Genomic DNA, 25,699 nt, shown 5'->3' on the forward strand with positions numbered 1-25,699 from the left:
GTTATGGGCAATGCCATGGAATCAATCCATTGAACTAAAAATGTCTCTAAAAGTCTGAAGTGTTCTGTTCTGGGCTCTGTATGACTCTGTGTACTAATGTACGTTTTAGGTGCAGACTGCTGAGTGAACCCTTAGCAGTGCGGGTTCAAACGGAAGAGGACTACCCACACAACTGGGTTGAGATGATCGACAGCAAGTCCGCAGAGTTGAAGGGTGTAAACAAGGTGTGTAAATCCTCACTTCCTTCCTGTAGAGAAAAAAATGAATGAATGTTCATGAAAGTCCTGCTTGCTTAATCTCACCACTTGGTAATGTGTCCAAGCTACTAGTTCAAGCAAAGAAATGTGTCACTACGGTCTGATGAATGGGCCAGAAACGTGTAATTCAACAGTTATCAACTCGACTGGATCAACTCAATGTTTTGATGACGCAGCAAAAGTACATAGCGGGAATCCATGTTGAACTCATGACACACATAGTATTTCACAACCTCTGAGAACATACTGTACTAAGGCTGGAAATACTGGGCTCTTCAGGTTGTTTAGCTCACTGTACACGTCAGCAATGGCAAATCATGCCTAGATCATGATGAAACCAACGTTTTCCAACAATGAGAATGGTAAAATGGGACTTCTAGTCACAGATCTGCCATGTTAAGAGTTATGGTCTCCCCCATTCATTTTTATGGGCATATGTATAATATCAACCTGACAAAACATGCTGTGTGGAGTGAAAGAGCAGAAATAGAAGATGAGTCACACTCACAGAGCACTGGGGATGATCTATGGATGTGAGAGGAGGATTGCACGACCCCTCTCTATGAAAGTTACACATCTGAAAACAATACATTTACATAATCCCTGTATTGGCAGCAATAGCTTGTTATTCTCGCGTTGTAATGATCCCATAGATCTGCTTCGATTTAGTCCAGTGGAACTGTGACCAACAGTTATGGAAGATGACCATGAGTGTGCAGTCATGGAGAGAAAAATCTTAACCTAAATCTTAACATGACCTCATCAAAGACACAGAGTTCTAAAGCTCAATCACTGCAGATAAAATACCAAGTCCCTAAAATGGTCCGACAGATTGAAAATAAAACCATGATGGCATCAATACTGGAACATCATGAAATGATTCATTAGTGCTTGAATTCCACCTCTATCTTATCCTCTGTCATCTCTTTGAAAAAGGTGCTGACAAGAATTTAAAAAACCTTTTGAAAAGGAAAAGTAAGAAATCCTTCTTTGTATCTGGCATCTTTGCCCTGATTAAATGTCATTCTTTTACTACAATAACAGATGCTTGTGCTGCCAGGAAAAGTGTTTAAGTTGGTTACACACACACACACACACACACACACACACACACACGTATGAGAGAGTGTGCCTGTGTGATACAGCCACAGCTCATTTCGTCCTGCTGGGGAAAATATCCCCCCTTCAATTTAAACCAGAGGTCTCTAAATAAACCAGCTGCTGCTCCCATCCCAGCTCTGCTCTGCTGTGCCCAGCGGTTAGTGCTGAAGCTGCCCAACACACACACACACACACACACACACACACACACAGAGAGACCTGTAAAGCTCACATAAAACTGCAGCCAGTCCCAATGCATCACCCAGATCTGTGCCTACTGGTCCCCCAGGAGGAAGACACAGGCCTGTAGACATAAAGCAAATGGCCCAGTGGTGACTGCATGTAACCATGGCGCTCATAAAGCCATGATGAACTCATTTCCATCTGCCCACCAGAGCTGCTCAGATTGCTTTATGCTTCTGCTTGTACTAGCTTTCCAATTAAGTGACTTCATTAAGTGACTTCATTAGTACCACCTACATGGCCATTCAAGTTGACTCTCTCAGGGAACTTCTGTTTAAAAAGCTGGTGTTTTCTGCTGTTGACCAGTTGTTTGCCCTCACACTGCCAAAGCACAGCACAGTTTTGAGGCCAGTGTGGCTGCTGGTGTTGTACATGCCCTGGCAGAGTTTGCTATTGCAGCGGACTCCTTGACTCCATCAGCATGAGCCTGCATAAGGAGGCACGCTAAGTGCCTGGGCCTGGGCCTGTCTTACACGTGGCTCAGATTTGTGGGCTTGGGTTCGTTCATTCAAAGCAAACAGTAAATAAAATGTAAACAAACAATAATAAATAATGAAAGTGCATGTGTAGCAATACGGTAGTAATTGAACTTTGTCAAATTAGTGAAACTGGTCGGGCAAAATACTGGCTTTCTTCCGGAGCTTCAGACACAGATTTATGGTTTTTCTTCTCTGCTCTGATGATGCATTGCAATTCTGCATTCAGATTTCTATAGACTACTCCAGCATATGTGATGCAAGTCATAAATATGAGCAGGTAGAGAGGGCTTACATTGCCCTGTGCCCATGTGCAGGGGGCATCACTTTAAATCGGCAGTGTAAGTAAATCCTGAGGCTGGTCACTTTAATAGGCTCTGGTGGCCTGAATTCGCTGTTGGTTTACGAGGAGAGGGTGTAGGGGTCAGTGATAACAAGGCCTGCTCTCGGAGGGGGGGGGGGTGAATTCCTCTTTGTCACTTCACATAAATCCCCCTGTGCCCTCGGAGCAACAGCCTGGCAAAAAGCCCCCCTCCCCCTCCACCTCTCCCTCACAAGGACTCCAGTAATGACCGTCTGAAGGTGGGGTGGGGGTAGACAGGTTAGGTCAAAGTGGCTGGAAGCAAGAGATGGGGGCAGGTGGGAGGGGTCACAGAATGTTTGGTCAGGTCATCACCCAAGGACTGGAGGCCTGGAGGGCGAAAAATGATTCTTTGGAGCTCGGATGGCATGTTCTTGAGTTACACTGCCACACAAACACACACTGAGTTACACTGCCACACACGCACACACTGACTTACACTGCCACACACGCACACACTGAGTTACACTGCCACACACGCACACGCTGACTTACACTGCCACACACGCACACACTGAGTTATACTGCCACACAAACACACACACTGTTTCCATCAGTTGTTTTGAGGCACACGCTGTATTTCTTTGTGGTAAATTGACTATCCAAATGTTTATGCGATACGTATTTGTATACCCACAAAGATACACCCCCACACACACTCTCTCTCTCTCTCTCTCTCTCTCTCTCTCTCTCTCACACACACACACACACACACACACACACACACACACACACACACACACACACACACACACATGCTCAAATGTGTGTGTGCACAACCGCTTGCCCAAAGTCTCCATTCCTTGTCTTCCTTTCCTTCCTTGCTTTCTCCACCCACATCGCCTCTCAGGCTTTCTTTTTCTCTTGTTCTCCATATATCAGACTCAGACACACACACACACACACACACACACACACACACACACACACACATATTAACTGTGTCAGTATTGCATGAACTAGATGTAGACATATTTCACTACATTGTCAAGCTCATCAAGCTCTGATGCCAGAGTAATCAATGTTTTGCTCCCTAGTCATATTTTACACCTAGATGACATTAGGAATTATGGCATATGTTGTTGCAATGCATTGTATGCAACCATGTCACCGTGCCTTAGAACAACATCTCTGCTGCAAACAGATTTATCCGGGCTGGGTTGCGTTAGTCTTGGAGCACACTCAGTGTGTGCATTTTGCATTTCTCTTGGCTTAAGCTGCATCATCTGTGTCTAGAGCTGACCCAGAAACAAAGTTGATCAAACTTGCTGAAAACAGCCCACTTACTCATAGAAAAAGCCCTTTGTCTGCCATGTCAAGGTATCACAATGGCTTCGGAAACCCCAGGAAGTTTACATTGTACAAATAGTGCGCCACTCAGACAATACACCCCAAAGCATTTCATAGTGTTTGATGTGACGGCGTCTGAAAACAGATGTCATTCTGGACACAAAACAGAACCCCCTGAATCTGGCTCCCAGCCCAAATCAGACTTATTATTGTGTCTTCTCAAGCCATTAAATGGGTTCCACTCCAATAGTGACAGAATTGAGTGTGGCATTGTAAACGCTTGTCAGGAAATGACATGGAGCCCAAGCTCTCCTTCTGTGCCGGGCCTGCGAGAGGTCCCTTGGATTTGAAAGCTCCAGATGTATCCTTGTATTAATGCAATGCACCAGAGGGTGGAAAAAGGCCGGGGCTTAGTCTGACTCTTAGCCCACCTGCCACCTTAGCCATGAAAACTTCCACTGGATGAAGCTGGGCATGAATATGCTATTGTGATTGGACATAATAAGGCTCGTAACATTTGTATTTTTTTGCTTTTTACTTTTTTCTACAGACCATTAGCACCCTGGTGGTGGCAGCAGCCAATGTGTCAGGCGTTTATTCCTGTGAAGCCATCAACAAAGTTGGCAAACACAAAATGGACACAATTTTCTACGTCAATGGTAAGTGGGTCAACAATCTGTAGTCAACAATCGAGAAGTTGTAGGAACAGCAAAAGCCTTCCAGAACTGTACAGTCTGACCATTTTTAGAGAGAAATGCTTGACTGGTTTTTATTTTTACAACCAGCCATACTGTACTGGGTGAGTGCTTGCTTTATATTGACCTACACATATGTAATGAATCACTCCGCCAAAGCCAAGAATGCACAGATTGGATTGTGCAATAAAGCGGACCGGAGGGGGGCATTAATTGAAACCATCTTCCTGTACGGCAGGCAGACTTGAGGACAGAAGGCAAAACATGTCCAGAGCCATATGGCAGCGCTCTAATGGCATGGACGTGAGCTGCATGGCTGTACTATTGTGCCGGCAGGTCATCTCTCTTTTCCAATAGCCTGTTCTGCACGGTGAATCACTTTTAATATGCTGCTGACCGGTTCCAAATGTTCTCTAAAATGAAAAAGCAGCCAGGCCCGTTATGTAATGGAGTGCAAATCAGCTGTCAGGGCATCCAGCAAACGCAAGCAATATCCTTGGAGGGTAGCTGAAGTCGTGAGAGCGTGTGGAGGATATAAGGAACATACCAAAGTGACAGTGCTTTATCAAAGTAGCTGACTCCAGGTCAGCAGGAGGCAAACAGGAAGATGATGCAGGCTTGATCAGGAAAGACATTTTTATGTGTCCGTCTGTATGAGTGTGTGTGTGGTTCTGTCTGTGTGAGCATAGGTGTGTATGTGTGTATCTGTGTGAGCATATACGTAGTATATGGTGTGTGTGTGTGTGTGTGTGTGTGTGTGTGAATGTGGGGGGTATCCCAGGGTGAATATGCTACGCTGCCTCAGAGGTGCAGATGACTGAGAGCTAAGGAATGTGGGTGAGAGAGGGACAGAATTGTAATAACAGCTGTCTTCCCTTACGGAACGCCGAATGCTCTCCAGCAATGTGAATAAACAAGCTGCGCGCTCGTCCCCCGAGGCCTGGCCCCGGCCTGGCTCCTATTGTACCACTGCAGCTCGGCCATCAGCGCCGCCATCCGCCAGCAACATGCTTCCAATTAGCAGTGATGAAACAGGAAAGAGCTGCACATTTGACATTCCTGGCCACAGTGATGCGCCGTATCATGCTCTCTGTCTGTGTGAGGGACAGGGACATCTGATAGCCATTCGCAGATGCTTTCAGGACATTGGGGTCATCAATAACCTTTTCTCCATCGCTGGCCTCTTGTTGTCTTTTTGGTGGCTTTCTGTTGAAAATATGACGATTTTATGCTGTCTGATTGCTGAACAGAGCCTTTCTGTCTCTCTCTCTCTGTCTTCTTCAGATGGTTCAGAGTCGTTAGAAATATCTCCCGACACAGCCATTGAGGGGTCTGACGTCACACTGACTTGTCGGGCTACACGATACCTCTACAGTAACGCGCACTGGTATGATGCATTCAACCGAACCATCCTGGGAATAGAAGAACAAAACAGGCTGTACACCTCTGTGTCCATCATGGTGCAGAATGTGTCCAGAAACTTCACAGAGGAGTACCACTGCAGGGCCCTCAACCTCTTCACAGGGAAAGAGATCCAGAAATCTGCTGCACTTGTTATCAATGGTGGGTGACACTTGTTTGAGCTTGTTTGAGTTCAGTTGGTCACATCAGCTTTTGCTGCTTTTAAGTTTGGAGCAAAAGGATTTGACTAAGAACAGAAGCCAAAAGAGCCTGTCTCAAACTGAAGTGGCGTTGAGTCATACCAAACCTCTGCAAACCTGCGCTCTGTGATCTGAACCCCACAGAGAGGAAGATCCCATCCCTGAGACAGAACCTGACCGAACAGGATGTGAACAGCAGCAGCACTCTGATGCTGACCTGCCTCGCCCAGGGCGTTCCACAGCCCAACATCACATGGTACAGAAATGACCTTCCGGTGGTTGAAGGACAAGGTATGTAAAAACATTACAAATAAAAACACACTCAAACCATGCAACATGCTTGTCAAGGCTCATTGTCAAACATTATTATAAATATTATTATTGCAAGTCAAGCTGGTGTTTGCAATGTGTCCCACATCTCCCATTGTGTCTCTGACCCTAACAGGGGTCAGCCTGATGGCTGAGGGGGTCTTAGTCATCCAGCGGGTGAAGAAGGAGGATGAGGGCATGTATGAGTGCCGCGCCACCAATGATATGGGAGTGGTGGCGTCCAGTGCCTTCGTCCGGGTTGTTGGTGAGCCACAATTACTCACATTCACAGTCATTGAAATGTATTTTGTTTTATATAAAAACAATCCCTGGGCAGGCTGTTGAGCTCAATGTAGTTTGCATTTCAAATGAGTCTTTTAACTGATTTTGAAATGTAAATCAGCAGCAGAACGTAGATTCTGATGGTTCACAGCTCGACAGTGAAATGCATGACTAATCAGCAGCCTTTTACAACTGTCTGTAATTCTTTCATGCCTTACAAATAGGCTTGGCTGAGCTTCAGCACTAAGCTATCCCCTGAGAGAGAAGCCAAAACTGCCAGGAATGCCAAACGTGAATTCCTGTGTGCGTTTTATGATTCGGGTTCTCGCAAGGGTCCTCTCTCGTGGGAGCTGACCTCTATGGAGTCGGGGAAGAGGTTTGCTAATGAGCGAGGGGCAGTTTTGGGGGAAAGGTCCACCCATTAAAGGAGCTTGGGACTTGAAACATGAACCAGGTTTCTAGAGGCCAGGTCAACTGAGAGATGCTCCTATTGGTTGCTCTGCTTCTCTTGCATTCTCTAAAGTAGTCATTTAACTCCTATTATCTGCCATTTTCCAGTCAGTGTTGCATTTTTCATGCCTTTTAGCTGATATTTTTTTTCTATGTTTTTTTTTTAATATAAACTCTAGGTGCACCTACATAAGCCTTTCTAGGTAGACCTTAGGGTCAGGGTTCTGGAAGCATACCAAATATTTCCTCAGCAGCACAATATGTTGACAGTTTGAAATGCTTTGAAATGTCAGACACTCGAGCTCAGTGGATGTAACAAATGAGCAATTGTGCGGTATGCACAGGCCAAATAAACAGAGAATAAACAACACAATGTGCTCTTCTGCAGAGAGTACACAGCCTGTCACTGAGTTTGAGCTATGGACGTGGGGAAACATAGCTTGACATATCTGACACCGAAAAATGTAAACAAACTAGTGTTAAGGCATCTTATAGCACATATGCAGGCCATTATATTCAAAATAGCTCTGTTCTGTATATGTCATGAAAGCTACATGTTTACTCATTTAAATACTGTCTTCGGGATCTCAACCATTCACAAGGCTCGGGAGATTTCCAGGAAATGTAAGGAGAGGAGAGGACTTTGCAGTGCCATCAGCCTGCCTGTCTGAGCTCACACAGTGACTAACTTGTGTCTTGTCTGGGTTGTGTAGGAGATGAGGGCAAAGCCAACATTGAAGTCATAGTGCTGGTGTGCACCGGCGCAGCAGCCACCTTCCTCTGGATCATGCTGATCCTCTTCATCCGCAAACTCAGAAAGGTGAGACTGACACATGTGCTTGGATATGTGTCTCATCCTTGGATGCTTGGATATGTGTCTCTTAATACGGTTTTGGGCTTTACATACATGTTTGGCCGTGTTTTGTGGGGTGTTTTGTGGGGTGTGTGGGAGTGTGGATACGTCGGTTATATTTTCTGTTCTAAATCCCAGCCCAGCCCTGCGGACATCAAAGCTGGTTACCTGTCCATTATCATGGACCCTGACCACATGCCTCTGGACGAGCAGTGTGACCGCCTCCCATACGATAGCAACAAGTGGGAGTTTCCCCGAGACCGCCTCCGACTTGGTGAGCATCCTCCTCCATGTCTTCCAGAGTAGCCCAGTCATGATGTATGCCCCACTACATAAACCCTAAGCACTCACTTCACATCAAGCGCTTTATGATTGGCCCACAACAAGGAGTTGATGTATTTCACTACTTCATATTCTCAGACGGCAGCTGCTGCTGTTGCTGTTGCCGCTGCTGCTCCTCCATGGCCTCGGCTGTTAAAAGCCTCGGTCATTCCTGAGAGCGGTAAGAGCCAGTGTGGATGGCCTCTCTGCTCTGGGTTAGTGCGCCATTATTTATCAGCGACCCGCTGCTGTCATGCGGTCTTAACTGCTCCATAAATACCCCGTGGAGGGCCAGCCGAGTGGTCAGAACCTCCACAGGTTGTTTTAATTACAGGCCCATATCACCTCTGACAGGGGTCCGGCTTGATGTATGGCTCCCCCGGGCCGGGCAGTCTCATGTAGGCTCACTGACTCATCAAGCCTTCTTGTTTGTCTTGCAGGTAAAACTCTGGGGCACGGGGCCTTCGGGAAGGTGGTGGAGGCCTCTGCCTTTGGGATTGATAAGCTGTCGACATGCAAGACGGTAGCGGTAAAAATGCTCAAAGGTGGGATCACCTTCTCTCTCCTTCTTCTCACGCCCCCCTTTTTGTATAAGAACTAGAAGTTGTTGATGAACTGCCCCGGATTGTTCTGGAGTTCGATGCTAACTAGGTCCACTTCTAGCATGGTCCTGATCAGGGAGGCTTGGATGATGGACAGTCTTCCCTCCCCTCCAGATCACAATTGGAAAATATAACCACAGCTTTGCTCTTGTGAAGTGATGGAAAACAGCAGCCCGTCATTTGGTGGATCATTTTATGCCTCATGTGTGATCTGTGTTCATAAGCCATGTGAAGATAATTATCTGATATTGCACATTTCTGAGCCGATGGGGAGAACATAGAACACTGCTTTCTCTCAGCCTGTCCTGAAGCCTTCAAAACGGAAAAAGTTCAGTGCTGCAACTCTCGTCCAAGATTTGCAGGTGATTTGAGGTTCAAAAGTATAAGGTACAAATGAAGTAGATGTACAAATATTCACTGATTCTCCATTCATGGCCCCGCCACAGCAGATGGTCTGGAAATTCCTCGAGTTTGGTCTGTTCTCCTCCCCTGCGTCCCTATTTGATTTATGAGAGCCATCATTTCATATCTGCATTCCAAATATCAGAGGCCATCTTCATCCTAATGCAACATATTCGCCCAAAATGGAGACAACTCGAGAGCTCGTCTGGGAAAAAAACACACACTTCTGTGGCCTCTCATGCCACTCATTCAGCCAATCAGACACACATTCCATTGGGATGTCTCTGGGGAGTGCTGTGATTAAAAAGGAAAATGGCTAGCAATTTTTTGGGCTAAAGTCATAGTAGCATCCCCAAAGGTCAAAATAACTTTCGTTTTCCCACTGTTAAAGCTGTGACAAGTGGAGAGTGATGCCCGGCCTGTCCAGACTGGCGAGTGCTGCGCGGATGGTGGGCAGAGGCTAACTCGGTGATGATGATAAATCAGGCCACTCGCCGGCTTGCATAGGCGCGTTAATCTTCCTCGCACATCCATCACGGAGGAGCAGGGCTGGCCGGATGCCTTAGCGTGCACCCCAGGTCAGTGGGTAATAAAAAGCAGCGCACTTTCGCAGACGGGCTGCTTGTTATGAAATGCTGTGCTTGTGCCGCTTCAAGAACACGCTGAGCCCACTCATGATGAGCTGTCCGACCACAACTCTTCCGTTCTGGCGTGGAAGAGATTCAGCCACCAGTGAAGAGGGGGAAACACAGAAACCGCCACCGCAGCAGTTCTGGATCCAGAGCCTAGTCTGTCTCAGACAATAATACTTCAGTCGCAGCCACAGTCAGCCCACATTTAAACTCAAGGCATCTCTCCTCAGGGTGCTGGGGTCGGATTAATCAGCCATATATTAAGATAAGATTAATTAGCCATATATTAAGAGAAGATTAATTAGCCATATATTAAGAGAAGGAACACTGAGAGTGGTTTCCTTTTAACCCCCTCAAGCCATTGGATGAGCAGACTACTATGAGTGACCACTTATCTGGTCTTTAAACAGGGCACTGACACGTGTGATGGTGCCCTCCGTGACTCTCTGACCTCAGCCCGGTCCTCAGTAGGGTGCGCTTGCCCTACATATTTGCCTCTTCCTGATGGACAGAGTTCTAAGAACTAGTACTTTTGCTCGGCCATAAAAAGATTGTGAAAGAGGGAATCACAGCGAATCTATTCATTCCATATGTGGATTGCAATATTTACTGTGTAATGTCTCCCTTGCCTTGTCTTCTTGATGTAGCATGTATTTGTTGAAAATATGATTAAGGGGATTTAAAGTTCATAAACACATGTCCTTCTTATCGGCATGTTGTAATATTGAAACTACACTGTGTTGTTTTTACATAAATATTTACTGAAGACCATTTGGTGCTGTTGTTTGTGTAAGGGTAAAGGGGCCTTACCAGCCTGTTGTTGTATTTATTTTGAAAATCAATCTGCCAACCAGTTCCCCTTTGATCACAATGATTTGGGTTTGTTCTCATTGTAATCCATCATTTGCAGTCATCTTGGAATTCACTGCCAGTACCCTATGGTCATGGTATGTTAGCTTGCAAGTTAAGAGTCTAATGTAATATATACAGTTGTCTTTTGAGGGCAGATATATTTCAGAGCCAAAGAACACATTGTTGTGTTTCCAAGGGACGTTGTGGAATAGTCCAAGTGTGGATTTGTGTAGACATGCAGCCTTGTTCTCACGTCACATTCCCTAATTCTCCTGTATCCACTGTGTGCCCCTGTGACAGGCGGAGCCACGAATAATGAGTGGAAAGCGCTCATGTCTGAGCTGAAAATACTGATTCACATCGGCCATCACCTCAACGTGGTCAACCTACTGGGAGCCTGCACCAAGCCTGGAGGTGAGCGAGCGAGCAGAGGAATTCACACAACAGCAGGGATGTCAGAGACAGGCTCAAAAGAGAATTTTTCAAAAGTTTCACATTTTGGTTCCAGATTTGTTGCATTAATCAGACATTCATCAGACACTTTCAATTTATTCAGTTTCATTTATTCTGTGCAAATACTTGCATGGCACTTTCATCAGTCTTCCGTATCACATGACTTGTATGTGAAGTGTTTTGTGTGTGTGTAGGTAGGTCTGTTGTGGGTTGTAAATCTCAGTAATACTTGGCTGATACTTACGCAAATAGTTTTTAACACTTTGATCTGTAGTTTCTTTGAAAGGTATATTTCTGTTATCCATCATATTGATACGCTCACCCTATCTTGAAGCATTGAAGCCCTCAACATCTTTTAAATTTATGTTTGAGAAATACTTTTCAAAGGTGAGGTTTATAAAGGTTTATGAGGTCAAAGGTGAGCGTGCTCCTTTGAGATGTAAACATTTTACCATGTTACAATTTCCTAATAACACAGTTTAATATCTTACATTAGATGTAATTATAAAATAAAGCACTCTGAGATGTTCAACTATGTCCACATTAGCTTTATGCTATTGGCTCTGACTCCCTGAATGATTCCTCCATTAGGGCCCCTAATGATTATTGTGGAGTTCTGCAAGTATGGCAATCTGTCCAACTACCTAAGGAGCAAGCGGGCTGACTTTGTGGTTTATAAGGTAAGATGGGTCGCTCTGTGGTGCAGGCTTGTGTGTGGCTGTGCTGGGTGTGGGTGTCCGCTGACTGACCATTCTGCTGTGCTGTGTGTCTGGCCCAGAGTCAGGATGGCAAGGCTCTGCCCTCGGGCTCCGGCTGTGACCTGAGCGAGCTCATCAAGCGCCGTCTGGAGAGCGTGGCCAGCACCGGAAGCTCCGCCAGCTCCGGCTTCATCGAAGATAAGAGCTACTGCGATTCGGAGGAAGAGGAGGAAGGTAGCGGCCTGAGCGTTAACCTCTCCCCTCCTCCCCCTCTCCTTCCTCCCCCATTTCCTCCTCCACCTCTCCCCTCTCTTGCTCACCTCCACCCCACCCCGCCCTCTGGGTTGTTTCCCTCAACTTTGTATCTGAGGAGGAGCTTCCTCTTGGATTCATAAATACGATTCTTATGAAGCTGGATTGACTGTCGTCCCCTGCTGGGCGCCTGCGTGCTCTTTTCCCCTTCTCTGTGCACTTCCCCTCGCTGCTGGTTGGCCACAGTGTCCAGTTCTCCCGTCACAACTGGCCTGTGCTCTGCATGTTATTTCTGCTCTCATAAACTGTTTACTCAGGTGGGCCACCAGGAGTCCCGCCCACCACCCCCCCCCCCTTTCCTCCAACTGAGCATCATTAAATTAACAAGCCGCACGTGTCAGACAAAGAGTCAGAACAGGAGGCAGGAGGTGGGGGTGGGGGTAGGGGCGGGTTGGCTCTCTGTTCTTTAGAGGATGTTTTCAAGACTGCACCAGAAGGTGCATTAACATTGTGGGGTGAACATTATATCATAGCTGTGACATGAAGTACATGGGGAGATTTGGGAAGATAGATGGCGAAAAATGTTGCTGTCTCTCTGCTTACGCTGCAATGTTTTGATTTGTGAGTTGAATTATGAACAGTGTACTCCCGGCTGGTTTAATCACTGTCATTTTCCACCCACTCTTTTCAGAATCTGAGGACTTGTATAAGCGGGTTCTGACCATGGAGGACTTGATTTGTTACAGCTTCCAAGTGGCGAAAGGCATGGAGTTCTTGGCATCGCGAAAAGTAAGGGCCACCTCCACGCACACTGCCAGTCATTGTATCCAAAGCATTCAGTCTAAACGGGAAAAGTCATACAGTTAAAAGTATTTCCTCAGGGAAACTTAAAGAAAAAAACTCAGAGACTCTTTTCTTGTGTTTATGAGCTCATACAGTATCATTTTGGAGAGGAAAACTGTATTTTCCCCACACCACAGTACTGCTCAATATCACACCAGTGGCACCTACTGCAGAGGCAGACAAACAATTGTTGTAACGCTGAAGGAGAAAGTTCAGCCTCGGCGTTCTGCACGTCACACTGGAGCACCTCTGATAATTCTTCACCATGTTCATCTCATCTGCCTTGCATGATCACACCTTGGCAACATGTGCACGGCAACACACGTGTTTCATATAAGAGATTTTGAATCGCATCGACAAGTCAAACACCCGTCCAACACAAATGTTGCTTTGTCAAAACTCCAAAGCCACAGTGGGGTTGTGTGTCTGTTATTAAGTCATGGTCTGATAGATATGAGCTGTGACTGAGTCTTAACTTTCTTTTAACAGTGCATCCATCGTGACTTGGCTGCCAGAAACATTTTGTTGTCTGAAAACAATGTGGTGAAGATATGTGATTTTGGCCTTGCAAGAGACGTCTATAAAGACCCTGATTACGTGCGCAAAGGAGATGTAAGTTGGTGGTCTGTATGCACAGTTTGTCACAGCACTCACAATTAATGATCTGGGAAGCAGCAACATACTTTTTGACAAAGGCCTGTTATAGAAGATCAATGTTTGGGTCAAGACATTAGTTCTGTTAGAGGAAAGGTTTGTCTATTCAACACCTGTTCAGCCACAAAAGAACTGACAATATTGTAGTAGCCCAGGCCGACCTGTAAAGCATGTAAAGCAGCGTAAAGCAAACAGCCTTTTGTCTCTGTTTCCGTGCCTATAGGCCAGACTTCCCCTGAAGTGGATGGCACCAGAGGCCATTTTTGACAAGATCTACACTACACAGAGTGATGTGTGGTCATTCGGCGTTCTCATGTGGGAGATCTTCTCGCTGGGTAAATACCTCCACTGTCCTACCAAGTTATAACTCACTGTCCTCCAACCTCACGGGTTCTCAAATTCACACAGTCATTCCCAAACACCTCGTGGGAGTGAGCTGTATGGCTCCAAATGCATCAGTGGGTTTTGACCAATGTACATTTCTGTATCACAAATCTGCCTCGTTATGTTTCTCTTTCCTTTCCTGGCATCAATGCATATTTTAGACTGATCCTTGCTGAGGTTTGTTTATTTACAGAAACTGCCTCAATAGTTTTGTCCCACACTTTGTTTTCCCAGTTTTGCTGACCTTCGCAGATTCCTCTCTGAGCTTTTAGAGATCTTAATTTGTCTATCATAACGTTCCATTGCATGTTGTTCCAGTAAAATTGCTCGTGCAGATGGTGCACTTGATGGATTTCTCACATTCAAATGTACACATGGGGCATTACTCAAGTATTTAGCAAAGGCATTCAGCGCACAGCGTGTAAGGAGAAAAGGCCAGCACGGCCTTTAATCAAAGACACCATGATGTTTGGAAGCTATTTGTGAGGTGCCCTGAACTACCCACCTCGTCTACATGGAACAGGCAATAACTGTCTGCTGCTGTTGAATTGCCCTTGTGGGACAGAAAAAGGAGGTTATATTGTCAGCTTAAGAAAACAATTTTCATGCTGCTAGTGCAAAAACATTAGTGCGCTTCAACAGCACTTTTATCATGAATAAGGGCCATAAAATAAGAAAGAATGGCTCACATTTGGACAAGCTGTTTCTTCAGTTGGACATGCAAACTCACTGTTACCAAGCAGCCAATCATTGTAAATGTTTGCACCCACTGTGGAACCAGCGCAACCTTTAAAACCGCATTGTATGTATGTCTGTTTCTTCATATACAGTTACTATCTTTGTTTCTCTCTCGCTTTCACACACACACACAAACGTACATGCATACCCACACATACATTACCTTGAACATCTGGACAGCGTTAGCATGTGTCTCAAATAGATAAATTACAACATGAAAAGAAAAAAGACAATGAGACATGCAGCCTTTTAATATATTCAAATCAAAGGTTCATAATAAGTTCAAGGTGTATCCATATGCAAATTTTATCAGGGCATCCTAGCAGCTAAATCTGTGTCTTGTCGTTTTGGGCTCATTGCCCCTGTTTGATGAGTTGCCATTATTTAAATAAAATCTTTTAAAAATGGATGACAGTTACATTTGTTCAATCCATTTGTTTTTCATGTTTTTCTAGTTTGTTATAATGTGCTGTGATCCATCTGGGAAAACCTCAACTGAAATTCATTGTTGTTGCAGACATGGTACAGTAGGCCTTTATGTGTTATCTGATATTGTATCAGGGGTTTCAGTCAAGCACATAAAAATATTATTTTGTAACTCATGATCCTTCAAGTGGGTAGCATTTGTAATAAGCTGTATGCTTGTTTTGGCTGCGTACATTGGGACTGATGCTGATTAGAACTCGCTGGTGCAGACTTCTCTAACCGGAAGACTATGATTGCGTAGCAGCTCGCTCTCCAACAACATGTGAGCTCTTGCGCTATTGTCCTTGCTCTCGCTCACTTCTCTCCGCATTGATGGGCTAGCGGCTCTTTTTACAGTTCTGTGAGTTCCCTTCTCTCGTCTCTTTGAAGTGACCACTCCTGAGGGTCTGTGAGATGTGTTCCCTGATAACCCCCCTCTCTCCTCCTCTCCTTCTTCTCCCTAGGTGCGTCCCCATATCCTGGCGTACAAATTGATGAAGAGTTCTGCTGCCGACTGAAGGAGGGCACCAGGATGAAGGCACCTGAATACTCCTCCTCAGAGATGTGAGACTCATATGTTCCATATTACTCCAATAAAACAGACCATGCAATTTACATGTAATTGCTTGCAGCGGATATGTCAAATGGCTTTGAGATGAATGAGATCATTATAACAGTGCAGGTTTTATATCCATTAAGTCTTTCTCACATGGTGCAGAGCCATTCTATTGGAACAGTGCACTGCTGTTGCAGGGAGCCTGGCATGACATGCTAACTCAAGTTCATAACAGTTAGGAGTATGGTCATTTGTGTGGTTTCACGGGTGAATTGTTCTTGGGGGATTCCTTTATTGCCGTGGCACTAAATGGGTTGTGAGCGTAGCACAAAGCACTATGGCCCACCCCTCCTTCCCGAGACTGCAAGCACTCTCTTGGGTCATTGGTATGGAACCAAAGCAACTGCCAGACATGTAGAGGGGAAAAAAAGTTTTCGTACTACATCGATTCAGCTAAAGAGAGGAACTGTATCTGATTTCAGTCCTACTGGAGAAACCCTAAGAGGGCTTTTGAAGGACTGTGATAGTAACTTTGTATGGCTATCCACTCAGTGTGTGAGAGAGAGTCCACGCAGGCTGACTAGCAGGGTGTTCGTGGTGTCAGACATTGATCTGTCCCGGAGCGAACAACAGCACAGCCGAAACCAAGCCTGACATTAAAGGCACCAGCGCACCTGGAGGAACTGGACTGAGGTTGGGGACATGGGGAGGGGTGGGGAAGTCAGTGGGTGCTGTGGCCAGAACCCGTTCTGCAGTTGAGATATACCCCCTATGGGTAGAGAGGAGCTGGGACACAGTGAAATGGCTGAAAGAAGCCTTTGTGGTTTCTCTGTCTCTTTCTCACTCCCCCTTTCTACTTGTCAGATCAGATGGCTGTCAGGAGGAGGAGTTCTCAGGGAGAAGGGTAAATTCAGTGCCTCTAGGATGATTGTAGGAAGTCATGGAACGCTTACTGTATGGATCTTTTGTCATAGACCAAATGCTGTATTTCATTAAAAAGAATCAAGTTTATGACATTCTCTCATTCAAGTCATTCTGCTACTGCTGTTGTGCCAGACCTTGTATTCCATGCTATTATATGTATTATCATATCAAGCTTCTACAGTTTATTCACTTGGATAGAATAAATGCTTTACTTGTGTTTTATAACTTTACTTCGCCGATGGAGTCACATATGAAAGGGATCTTGCCAAATTGAGCCAACTGATGATTGTGAGAGCCCAGTGAGATGATAATTGGAAATGACCAGCAAAATGCAAGCCAGACTTCTTCTCTGTAAATAGGGGAATGTGAATGGAATCCACATACCACACCAATCCTGTGATGATATCCGCCGCTATATCTGCAAGGCGAAAGAGCTTTTCCGTTCCACTTCAAAGCGGGTGCTGATAGGGCCAGACAGAGCCAGAAGATAACACCACTATAAAATACAATCAGCACCTGCTTCCCATTGAGCCATCATTGATAGTGTTACCCACTCAGCCTCGATGTCGGGGACTCTCTGCCTTGGATCTGAGATGCTAATCACATGTGCAGATCTCCTTGACTCCCAACTCTCCCCCAGAACCCTGGCCCTGACCCCGACCCCAGCAGGCCTATTATATGGATGATGAAAGGGCCAGCGGGTCAGGAGATGGTGGGGCAGTAAATCTGGCCCGCTGGTGATCCGCCAGACTCATCAGGAATGTGACCCACTACAATTGCGTGTCCAGTCTGCGGCACCCTCAAAGGAACGTGTGGGAAGGGCCGAAAGTCAAGGGCAAGGAGAAAGGGCACACACAGAAGACTGGGCCTGGGGATGGGGATGGGGAGGGACCTCCCACAGACTCATATTCAAAGAGTTATGAGCCCTAAAGCATCCGTTTAGATGCACTCTCCTCTCTGTAACGGCAGGTCATTTAGGGCCCACTTTCAATCCTCACCCTAGACAGGATGCAGAGCCTGAATTGTAGGTCAGGGCAATGCCCCAGTGTCCCACCAGGCACTCTGCCCACCTGGCTGGAGAGAAGAATCAAAATAGGAAGTGGAGTGGATCTCCTTTTCATTGCCCAGAGAGAGAAGAATGCCTTGACTCCAGAGGTGCCCTAAATGCAAACCCAGATGGAGAAGACAACATCGGTGGATGTTAGAGAGGAAGCAATGAACCATCTGCTTTTGCTATGATTTCAGCCCCCTGCCAAGTAAACTCAATGTGATGCCAATCATCGGAGAGCAACATGGGTGAACACGAGGCTAAGTCTTTGACGATGTGAGGAAACAAGAGAGGGGAAGGAGTCCGGGGCTCCATCATCACTAGTGACAGGGAGGGGAGGTTTCAACTGAAGCCCTGGATTTTAGTGTTCCACGTCTGCATTCCTCCACGACTGGACTCCTTCCCACCATTACAGGCCATTACTGCCTGGAAACTCCAATAATGGTGCAGAGGAGTCCCATTTGGGGAGCGATGCTGACAGCTCATCAGAGAGCACGAGCAGCTCCGCACCACCAAATCTCACTGACAGCCAGGAAAAGGAAAACAGCGCCACGGTCCATGGGACCTCACTAGCGTCATTGACGACGGTGAAGAATGGGCGGCTGACTCACAGAGACCTGGTCACCTGGCTGCGAGGTCAGATGGGTTGACCTGTCAGATCAGTGCTAACTCTGAGGGATCCAAGTGTGTGGTGTTGATCACCAGCCGGCGATTTATTACGATCCCGTTGTAAGCCTGTCCTGTATGGCCTGTGTTTTTGTACTGTGGTGCTAATTGCCTTGTGTTCTTGGCAGATACCAGACCATGCTGGACTGCTGGCAGGGGAACCCTGTGGAAAGACCCACATTCACAGAGCTGGTGGAGACACTCGGGGACCTTCTGCAGGCCAGTGTGCAACAGGTAAGAGCCCTTGCAACCGCCCAACAACACATCTATTCAAAACCCCATAAGGTTGATTTCATGCCTACGGTACAGATCCACACAATCCTTGGCCTTAGTTGTAGACATAAATAATATAAAAGCACTGTCTGTTCGAAAATACTTTCACATCTAAATGTAGTTTATCCCTGTGAGCTTGCCATTATCATCATGGGACAGTTGATTGACAAAGTGTACACATAAATAATCTTTGGACTGGAAAACATAAATAAACCACAGACCACAACTTAATGTGACAAGTTCTCCCCACAACACACTAGTGGAGCCAGGCCATTTACAACGTTCCTTTTACTGTGAGAATAGTCACTGACCTCGAGAATGCCTCGCGCACCGCGAGTGTTCAGGAAATGGAGCCGCTTGGCCAGTGCAAGGCACAAGACTTGAAGAGGGCTTTTGCCCACGGGGGTCTTCAGACTAACTAGGGAGGGAAGTTCCTATCAACAAGCCCCACTCACTTCCCTTTGAAAAGCATGAAAGAGAGGAACACATTCGACAACAGAAAGACAAACAATGGAAAATGTAAGAGCTAATGTAACAGTGCCTGATAAGCAAGTAAGCACCTTTGTGTTGTCAACTATTGTAATTCAGCCCATTGATAAGAAACAGAAACGACACATTGCAAAAGAACTGATAGATTGATGGTTTATTGCGTTATTGTGCATCTCCCTGATTATTATCTATCTCTCAGTTTTCTCTCTTGTGAGGGAGAGATGACCATAAAACAACAAAGTCAGACAGTCATTCAGCCGGGGATGAGGGTAGTGGGTCATATGGCACTATGTGATGATGGGCTCAAGGACATTCCCAGCACTATGCGCTATTCTCTGTGGAGCGATTACACATAAGGAGGCTCATTGACATTGGAAATAGTCCAAATGACCTGCTTTATCATGCTCTGGCTCTATCCTTAATTGATGGTCATCATCTCACTCTCCTCCATGTGCTTGTTCTATATGAAATGGGACGTCCTCGGAGTCAAGCTTTTTTTACCAGGCTCTTCTAGTCTTTGATCTCTTTAAGGCTGGAGGCAGGTTAGAATAGCTCAGCGCTCTATAAATGCCTTATGGATTCACACAGTAATAACAAGCTCAGTGATGTCATGGTTTGGATGTAAAGGGGCCTCCGTGGCTGAGCATGTGCCTCTTTCGTCTGTCAGGAAGGGAAGCATTACATCCCCATCAACACGGCCCTGCTGACCAAAGAGGCCAAGCCCTCCAGCCCTGCACCGACAGAGGAGTCCTCCAGCCGGCCACTCTCCCAGAGGGACTCGGGCACATGGTAAGAGCCTGGACCCTTCTTGTTGCCTGGCGACTCTCCTCAGTGTGCTTAAAGCGAACTCTCAGACGGGATTAAATAATTGTTGTTCATCTAACACGTTTACAATGCAGTTCATCTTGTGGTCAGATAACCATTTTAATATAATTACACTTTTGTGCAGAGATATACTTTTTTGATGATTAGATAATACCAACATCTCAGTCATTTGATCTCTCTGGAAAGCATAGCAGTGAATCAAGTCGTTTTGGTTGTGAACTGTGTGAGAGACCCAAGAGGACTATGAGATATCAGCTTATCATTTTCTCAAACATGTTCTTCAGTTTCCATTCAATAACCTGGAAGGCAAAGCACTAACCAAAACACACAGGGCACAAAGCAGCCTGCAGGTCCTGCTCTGAAACAAGTTCATTAGGGTGTGATGGAGGGCAGGGAAAGCGCTGATTAGGTGCTGATAAGAACGGAGCTGAATAGAGAGCGAGCTCACTGCATGATGGCCCCCTTCAGGAATTTCCTCCCAAGCTGAAAACCCCACATCAGGATTTATGTTCACTTAAGATAATATTTGTCCAGGGCTTGTATTTTCACAGGTTCACCAAGTATATTTATGGAGAGTGGTGTTGAAATGCAGTAATGACACTTATCCCTTTAGCTGAATTAAACAGCTATCTGATTCCCCAAGTGCTGAAATGTGAAATGAAAAGAGTCCGCGTTTATTTTCAGAGAAATTCCATTGACGCGATGAGACTGTTACCAGATCTATTAAGTTCTTACTATTGAGTTTCTTTTCTTGGCATAGAAAGGATTTTGGGAAGATTGAAGTAAAACCCGTTTCCATCTATTGGGATCTGATAGTGGACATTTTATCCTTTCAGGAACATTAAGATCCGACCCGCTAGCGTGAAGACCTTCGATGAGGTAACCATGGAGAATGGGACAAATGAGATCCATGAGGTGAGAAACTAGTTTCCCATCGCCTTTTGACTCCCTTGATCTCCTTTCTCTTTATTACCATGATCGCAAACAACGGCACAGGGCTATTGCTACATCAGAGCTCTGGACTCAACAACCTGATAGTGTCCAGTGAAGATTTCTTCAGGGTCTTGAAGAGTTAATAGTGATTAAACTGCTTTCCTCTCTTTTTTGACTGTGCAGGGGGGACAGTCAGATAGTGGAATGGGCCTGTCCTCAGATAGTATGAAGACACTGAAGCGCTTGGAGTCCCTGGCCAGGCCCTTGAGCATCATGGCTCTGGCGTAAGTATGGGATGCCTAATCCTATTTAAGACAATGTCACTGACAGCACCCAGGGGCAGAGGAAGAGGCAGGGAACTTTACCCCCTCATCCCTGGAAACCCTCCTGCAGAGAGGGAATGCAGATGTCAGAATTGTCACACACGGTCACCTCAACCCCCCAACACACATAGTTACTCTAACATAAACACACCCATACCCCCCCACCCACCCACACACACACACACACACACACACACAAACATACACAAACATACACACACACACACACACACACACACACACACACACACACACACACACACACACACACACACACACAGACCCCAGCATCCACATCCTGCCTCCTACACAGCCCCGGTGGCTGCCTCTCCCTTTGTCAGAAAGGGCTTGTCTGAGGCCCAGGGACAATGGCCCAGAGGAGAGATATTGCCCCAGGTGGCCATCCCCAAAGAGTGGACAACAAAAGATGGCTGGAAGAGCTACTCCTTAAAACAAGCTCTGGTCCTTGGGACTGAGACTGCCGTTTGTCTCGTCTCAGAGTTTTTAAGAGACCACCTCAAATAGAGTCTGGAATGGCACCCATGTGTAAGCACTCAGACCAGTGGGGCATCTGAGGGGTGTTATCGGGGTCAACCTGCGACAGGGAGGATTAAAGCCTTCTTTGCTCTCACTGGCTAAAATCAGTAGGGCTTCAAATCAGCAGGGCTTTTTTTGTGACTAAAACCCCAGTTAAATTATTCATGGATCCCTCATTGGCCTGGGCCACCTCATCTCTTTGCTCAGTGCTTTTATGATCCACCTGAACATGCAAGGTCAGGGTTAATTGTCCTGAGTGATAGAATTCCTGCACTTCTAGAACTTTCTCTTCAATACTTTCAGCACCCCCTCAAAGGGGGTGACATTTAGTTAGTTCTCTGTGATGTATTGATGCTTATTATCCCCCTAATACATATGATCAAGAGGAAAACGTTAGCTGTGGTGGGATGAAGACAGATCAGTCATTATATAGAGGCATAATGTGGTGGCAAACAAAATCTTTAGACATCTGCCCTCACTTAGTGTGTGCACATGAGGCAGCGTACCACAGTCACATGTTTGTGTGTTGACAGTTGAGAGCAGAGCGGCCCCCAAACAGAGGGACGGGGTGGGGTGGGGGGCAGCTATACCAGGAACATCTCATCCCATGTCCTTGTCTCAACTACATTAAGACAACATATCCTGAGCAGCAGAAATGGAAGTAAATATTTGAAAAAAGATGTGTTCGCTGTGGTGAACTAGAGTTAATGATTTAACCAGTAGTCATTTAAAATGCATCATTAGCCCCCAGTGTCCCAGTGACATAGAGGGATGGGTTAATAATTGTCACCCCAAAATTACTAAGGCAGTGGAGAAGTCCTCAAAATATGTGACCACTCAAAAAGTAGGCTTAACAAAAATATGCAAGTCGTAAACTGGAATCTGGTTAACTCTTGAAACGTGAAACATGAAAACAGGGAAGATGCTGTTTGATATGAATTTATGAGCTGTCCTTTTTTGTCTCTTAGCCCATCTGTGATTAATGAAAGGCTCTGGAGCCCTGATAAACACACCGCCACTTGGACTCTCTTTCATTAAAAACATTCTAACTGCCCTTCCTCAGCAACCATTGTACTTCCCTCTCACCACACACACACACACACACACACACACACACATACACACACACACAGTTCACACACACACATACACACACACACACACAGTTCACACACACACACACACACACACACACAGCTCACACACACACACACACACACCCGCACACACGTCCCTACCCTCCCACAAACACTTCATTTACAGTGCCCTCCTCGTCTCTGGCCCACCATGCATGACTAAAAAACAAAATGTGGGCAGAGACTGGGCACAGCCTCCTTCAGTTACCAGGGCCTCTGCCATTGATAAAAGAGACACTTGAGGCATGCATGAAATGATCTATACATTGAGGAGAAGGAGCCCATGCTGAGCAGCCACTCGATCACTGTCACCTTTGACCTTCAGCAGCTCTATAGGGCTGTGTCGACGTGCTTGCCCCTGGGGCTTTGTGGAGGGGAATTCCACCTGGCAAACTCCCGCAAGCTATAGGCAAGCTATGCACAATACCAGGCATAGAGCCTAAGACTCCTGTTGGCACATGAGAACCTCTCAGTCATACCCAAAACATGCCAATCCTTTATGTTTGGAGGTTTTAAGGGACTGTGCATCCTATTTTCCCAAACCCAGTGACAAATAGCTCAGTGCAAAGAATGATTTACTCAAGGGTGACTGCCCCAAGTGCCCTCAAGGGGAAAAGTTCTGGAAACCCCTGGCAACTGCCAGACAATAGGACTGAATTCCCTGCTTTACAAACTTGTGCAAAAGTATGAGTAACAGTCACTGACCTCGGCCGAGAATAAAAGTGACTGCATGGAAAAGTTTATGCCTGCAACTTGTCTGTCACATATTCAACACAAACACATATTCCACTGTTCAGTTCAGCTTCTGGTGATGTTAACCTTGACGCTTTCTCCCTCTAGAATGAAAACTGTGAGCAAGAGTAAGGAGTCCGTCCTAACCGAAGGGGACAGGGAGATGTACCAGGCACCCGTCCCCTCGCTGGACTTCAGCCTGGAGGACTCGTCCCTGGACCCTGAGCTGGAGCGCCACAGCCCCCCTCCAGACTATAACTCCGTGGTCCGCTACTCAACCCCGCCTGTCTAGAGATGCCTTGTGCTGAGAGACCCAAAGAGCCACCAGTCCTCTCTGCTCCTCACCTGGGCAAACTGATCGCCTCTGCTCCTCTCCTCTCCTCTCCTCTCCCCCTCCTGAACTGAAGCTTGCGCCTCCAACTCCTCAGGAGTTGTCACATACAGCCACTCCAATTTCTGTTTTTGCTCTAGTTTTCAAAGACTTTTTGGTGCCTTAGTTGTGGTCGATTCTTTGGACACTCGTTCCTTTCTCTGTTCTGTTTTCAAATGAGCACTTTCCAGGAGTAGATTTTTGTTTGTCGAGGTAAGTACAGTGGTCAGAGGAAGGGGATGTCCATTTTTCATTAGCCTCGCCAAGCGCTGCTCACACTGTGCCCACACCACTGTGCTATCCACAGAAACAGCTAAAGACAGCCTCAGGTATTCCTTTTATCTACTGTGAACACAAAAAGAAGCACAACACATTCTTGTTATAGCAGCAGATCTAATGACATTCCACTAAAGGCACTGGTGGCTATCCAGAAATTAAGCAAGCCAACTTTCCTTAATGAAAAATGAAGCGCGATAAGACAGCGGGGAGGGTAGATTTTTGAATGGTTTTGACATATTAATTATTTCAATTCTGTACAAATATTTTATGAAACTGGAATGTTATTTGATATTTTATTTTAATAGTATGTAATTATTTTGAAAATAGCCCTAAAATATTTTATAATATTTTTTGAACAAATGTTTTATATCTAAGCTTATTCTTGGCCTCTCTAAAACATGTATTTTTTAAAAGCAACTGTCAGACTAGCAACACAGGGGTCCTTGAATTATTGAAAATGCCGTCTGGAAATATATCTCACTGGATTGGCCAGAGTTAAATAATCCACATTAAATCCACACAAAAGATGTCTCACCCAGGTATCTCAGCCCAGAGTTTTTATTGCACCCTCTACACAATCACTTATTTATTTCATATAGTCATATCAGATTTTATTCCACATGGACTTATCTCTGTAGTATGTTAAAGGAAGTATGAATGTGGGTGTGTCTGGAGGGTTTGGGTTGTTTTGTTGTCAGTGTTATTAGTCATCACCATATGAGTTATATGTCATCAGATTATTATATGCATTTGGTTAAATCATCTGCAGCAGTAAGTCAGAGCAGTCAAACCAAAGGTAATGTCTTACTCCCTCTGATGCAAGGCATCATGCTGTTAACACTACTGTATACATGATCATTGCCTGAGTATTGCTGTTGCTAACCACATTGTTTGTAGTGAAGGTATTTTTTTTTCCTGCTAAAATAAAAAGGAGAGCTTGCAGGGCAGGCTACAAGTGAGCTTATAACCTTTTCAACAGGCTGGTCACTTTGGTATATACTGCTCATGGGAAGTTAAGTTAAACGCTTGTGCAAATTTATAGTTTTTGCTCTGTATTAAAAGTGGAAGTTATTAGAAAGATTATCAGTAGTGAATGAGGACAGTCTTGTAAAAGTCTTAGATTAAGTTGATCATTAGAGAAGGTCCTATGTTTCTTAACACTAACTTAGTGTGTATGTGCCAGTATTGCAGTCAGCATTCAATTTTACACCAATTTCCAAACAACACGTACTGCCAAATGATGTCAGTATTTGTTCTAGATCGACCAGTCTGTGTGCGCTTTGATGAAGTAAAATGTATGCACTGATATTTTTTTTTGTATTCAAAATGTATTTTAATATTAACCAAGCATATGACTTAAATAAATAAATAAAGATTTATATATTTATACTTTC

The 25,699-nt window shown here is 45.5% G+C and overlaps 1 protein-coding gene across 1 annotated transcript in view; it reads left to right on the forward strand.

Annotated features, from left to right (window-relative positions):
* The window catches only part of kdrl (kinase insert domain receptor like), a 44,675-nt gene extending 18,976 nt beyond the window's left edge, over positions 1-25,699 (forward strand). Inside the window, exons 11-30 of the mRNA XM_048231464.1 lie at positions 110-224; positions 4,279-4,387; positions 5,708-5,986; positions 6,169-6,315; positions 6,470-6,598; positions 7,779-7,885; positions 8,057-8,192; positions 8,680-8,784; positions 11,028-11,141; positions 11,772-11,860; positions 11,959-12,112; positions 12,822-12,919; positions 13,463-13,585; positions 13,851-13,962; positions 15,679-15,778; positions 18,537-18,642; positions 19,838-19,959; positions 20,832-20,910; positions 21,112-21,212; positions 23,765-25,699. Of these exons, the coding sequence (XP_048087421.1) occupies positions 110-224; positions 4,279-4,387; positions 5,708-5,986; positions 6,169-6,315; positions 6,470-6,598; positions 7,779-7,885; positions 8,057-8,192; positions 8,680-8,784; positions 11,028-11,141; positions 11,772-11,860; positions 11,959-12,112; positions 12,822-12,919; positions 13,463-13,585; positions 13,851-13,962; positions 15,679-15,778; positions 18,537-18,642; positions 19,838-19,959; positions 20,832-20,910; positions 21,112-21,212; positions 23,765-23,948 (2,509 nt within the window). The 3' untranslated portion in view covers positions 23,949-25,699. The remainder of the gene's footprint in view (positions 1-109; positions 225-4,278; positions 4,388-5,707; positions 5,987-6,168; positions 6,316-6,469; positions 6,599-7,778; positions 7,886-8,056; positions 8,193-8,679; positions 8,785-11,027; positions 11,142-11,771; positions 11,861-11,958; positions 12,113-12,821; positions 12,920-13,462; positions 13,586-13,850; positions 13,963-15,678; positions 15,779-18,536; positions 18,643-19,837; positions 19,960-20,831; positions 20,911-21,111; positions 21,213-23,764) is intronic.

Source organism: Alosa alosa, chromosome 21 (assembly GCF_017589495.1).
Source record: "Alosa alosa isolate M-15738 ecotype Scorff River chromosome 21, AALO_Geno_1.1, whole genome shotgun sequence".
Taxonomy (NCBI): domain Eukaryota; kingdom Metazoa; phylum Chordata; class Actinopteri; order Clupeiformes; family Clupeidae; genus Alosa; species Alosa alosa.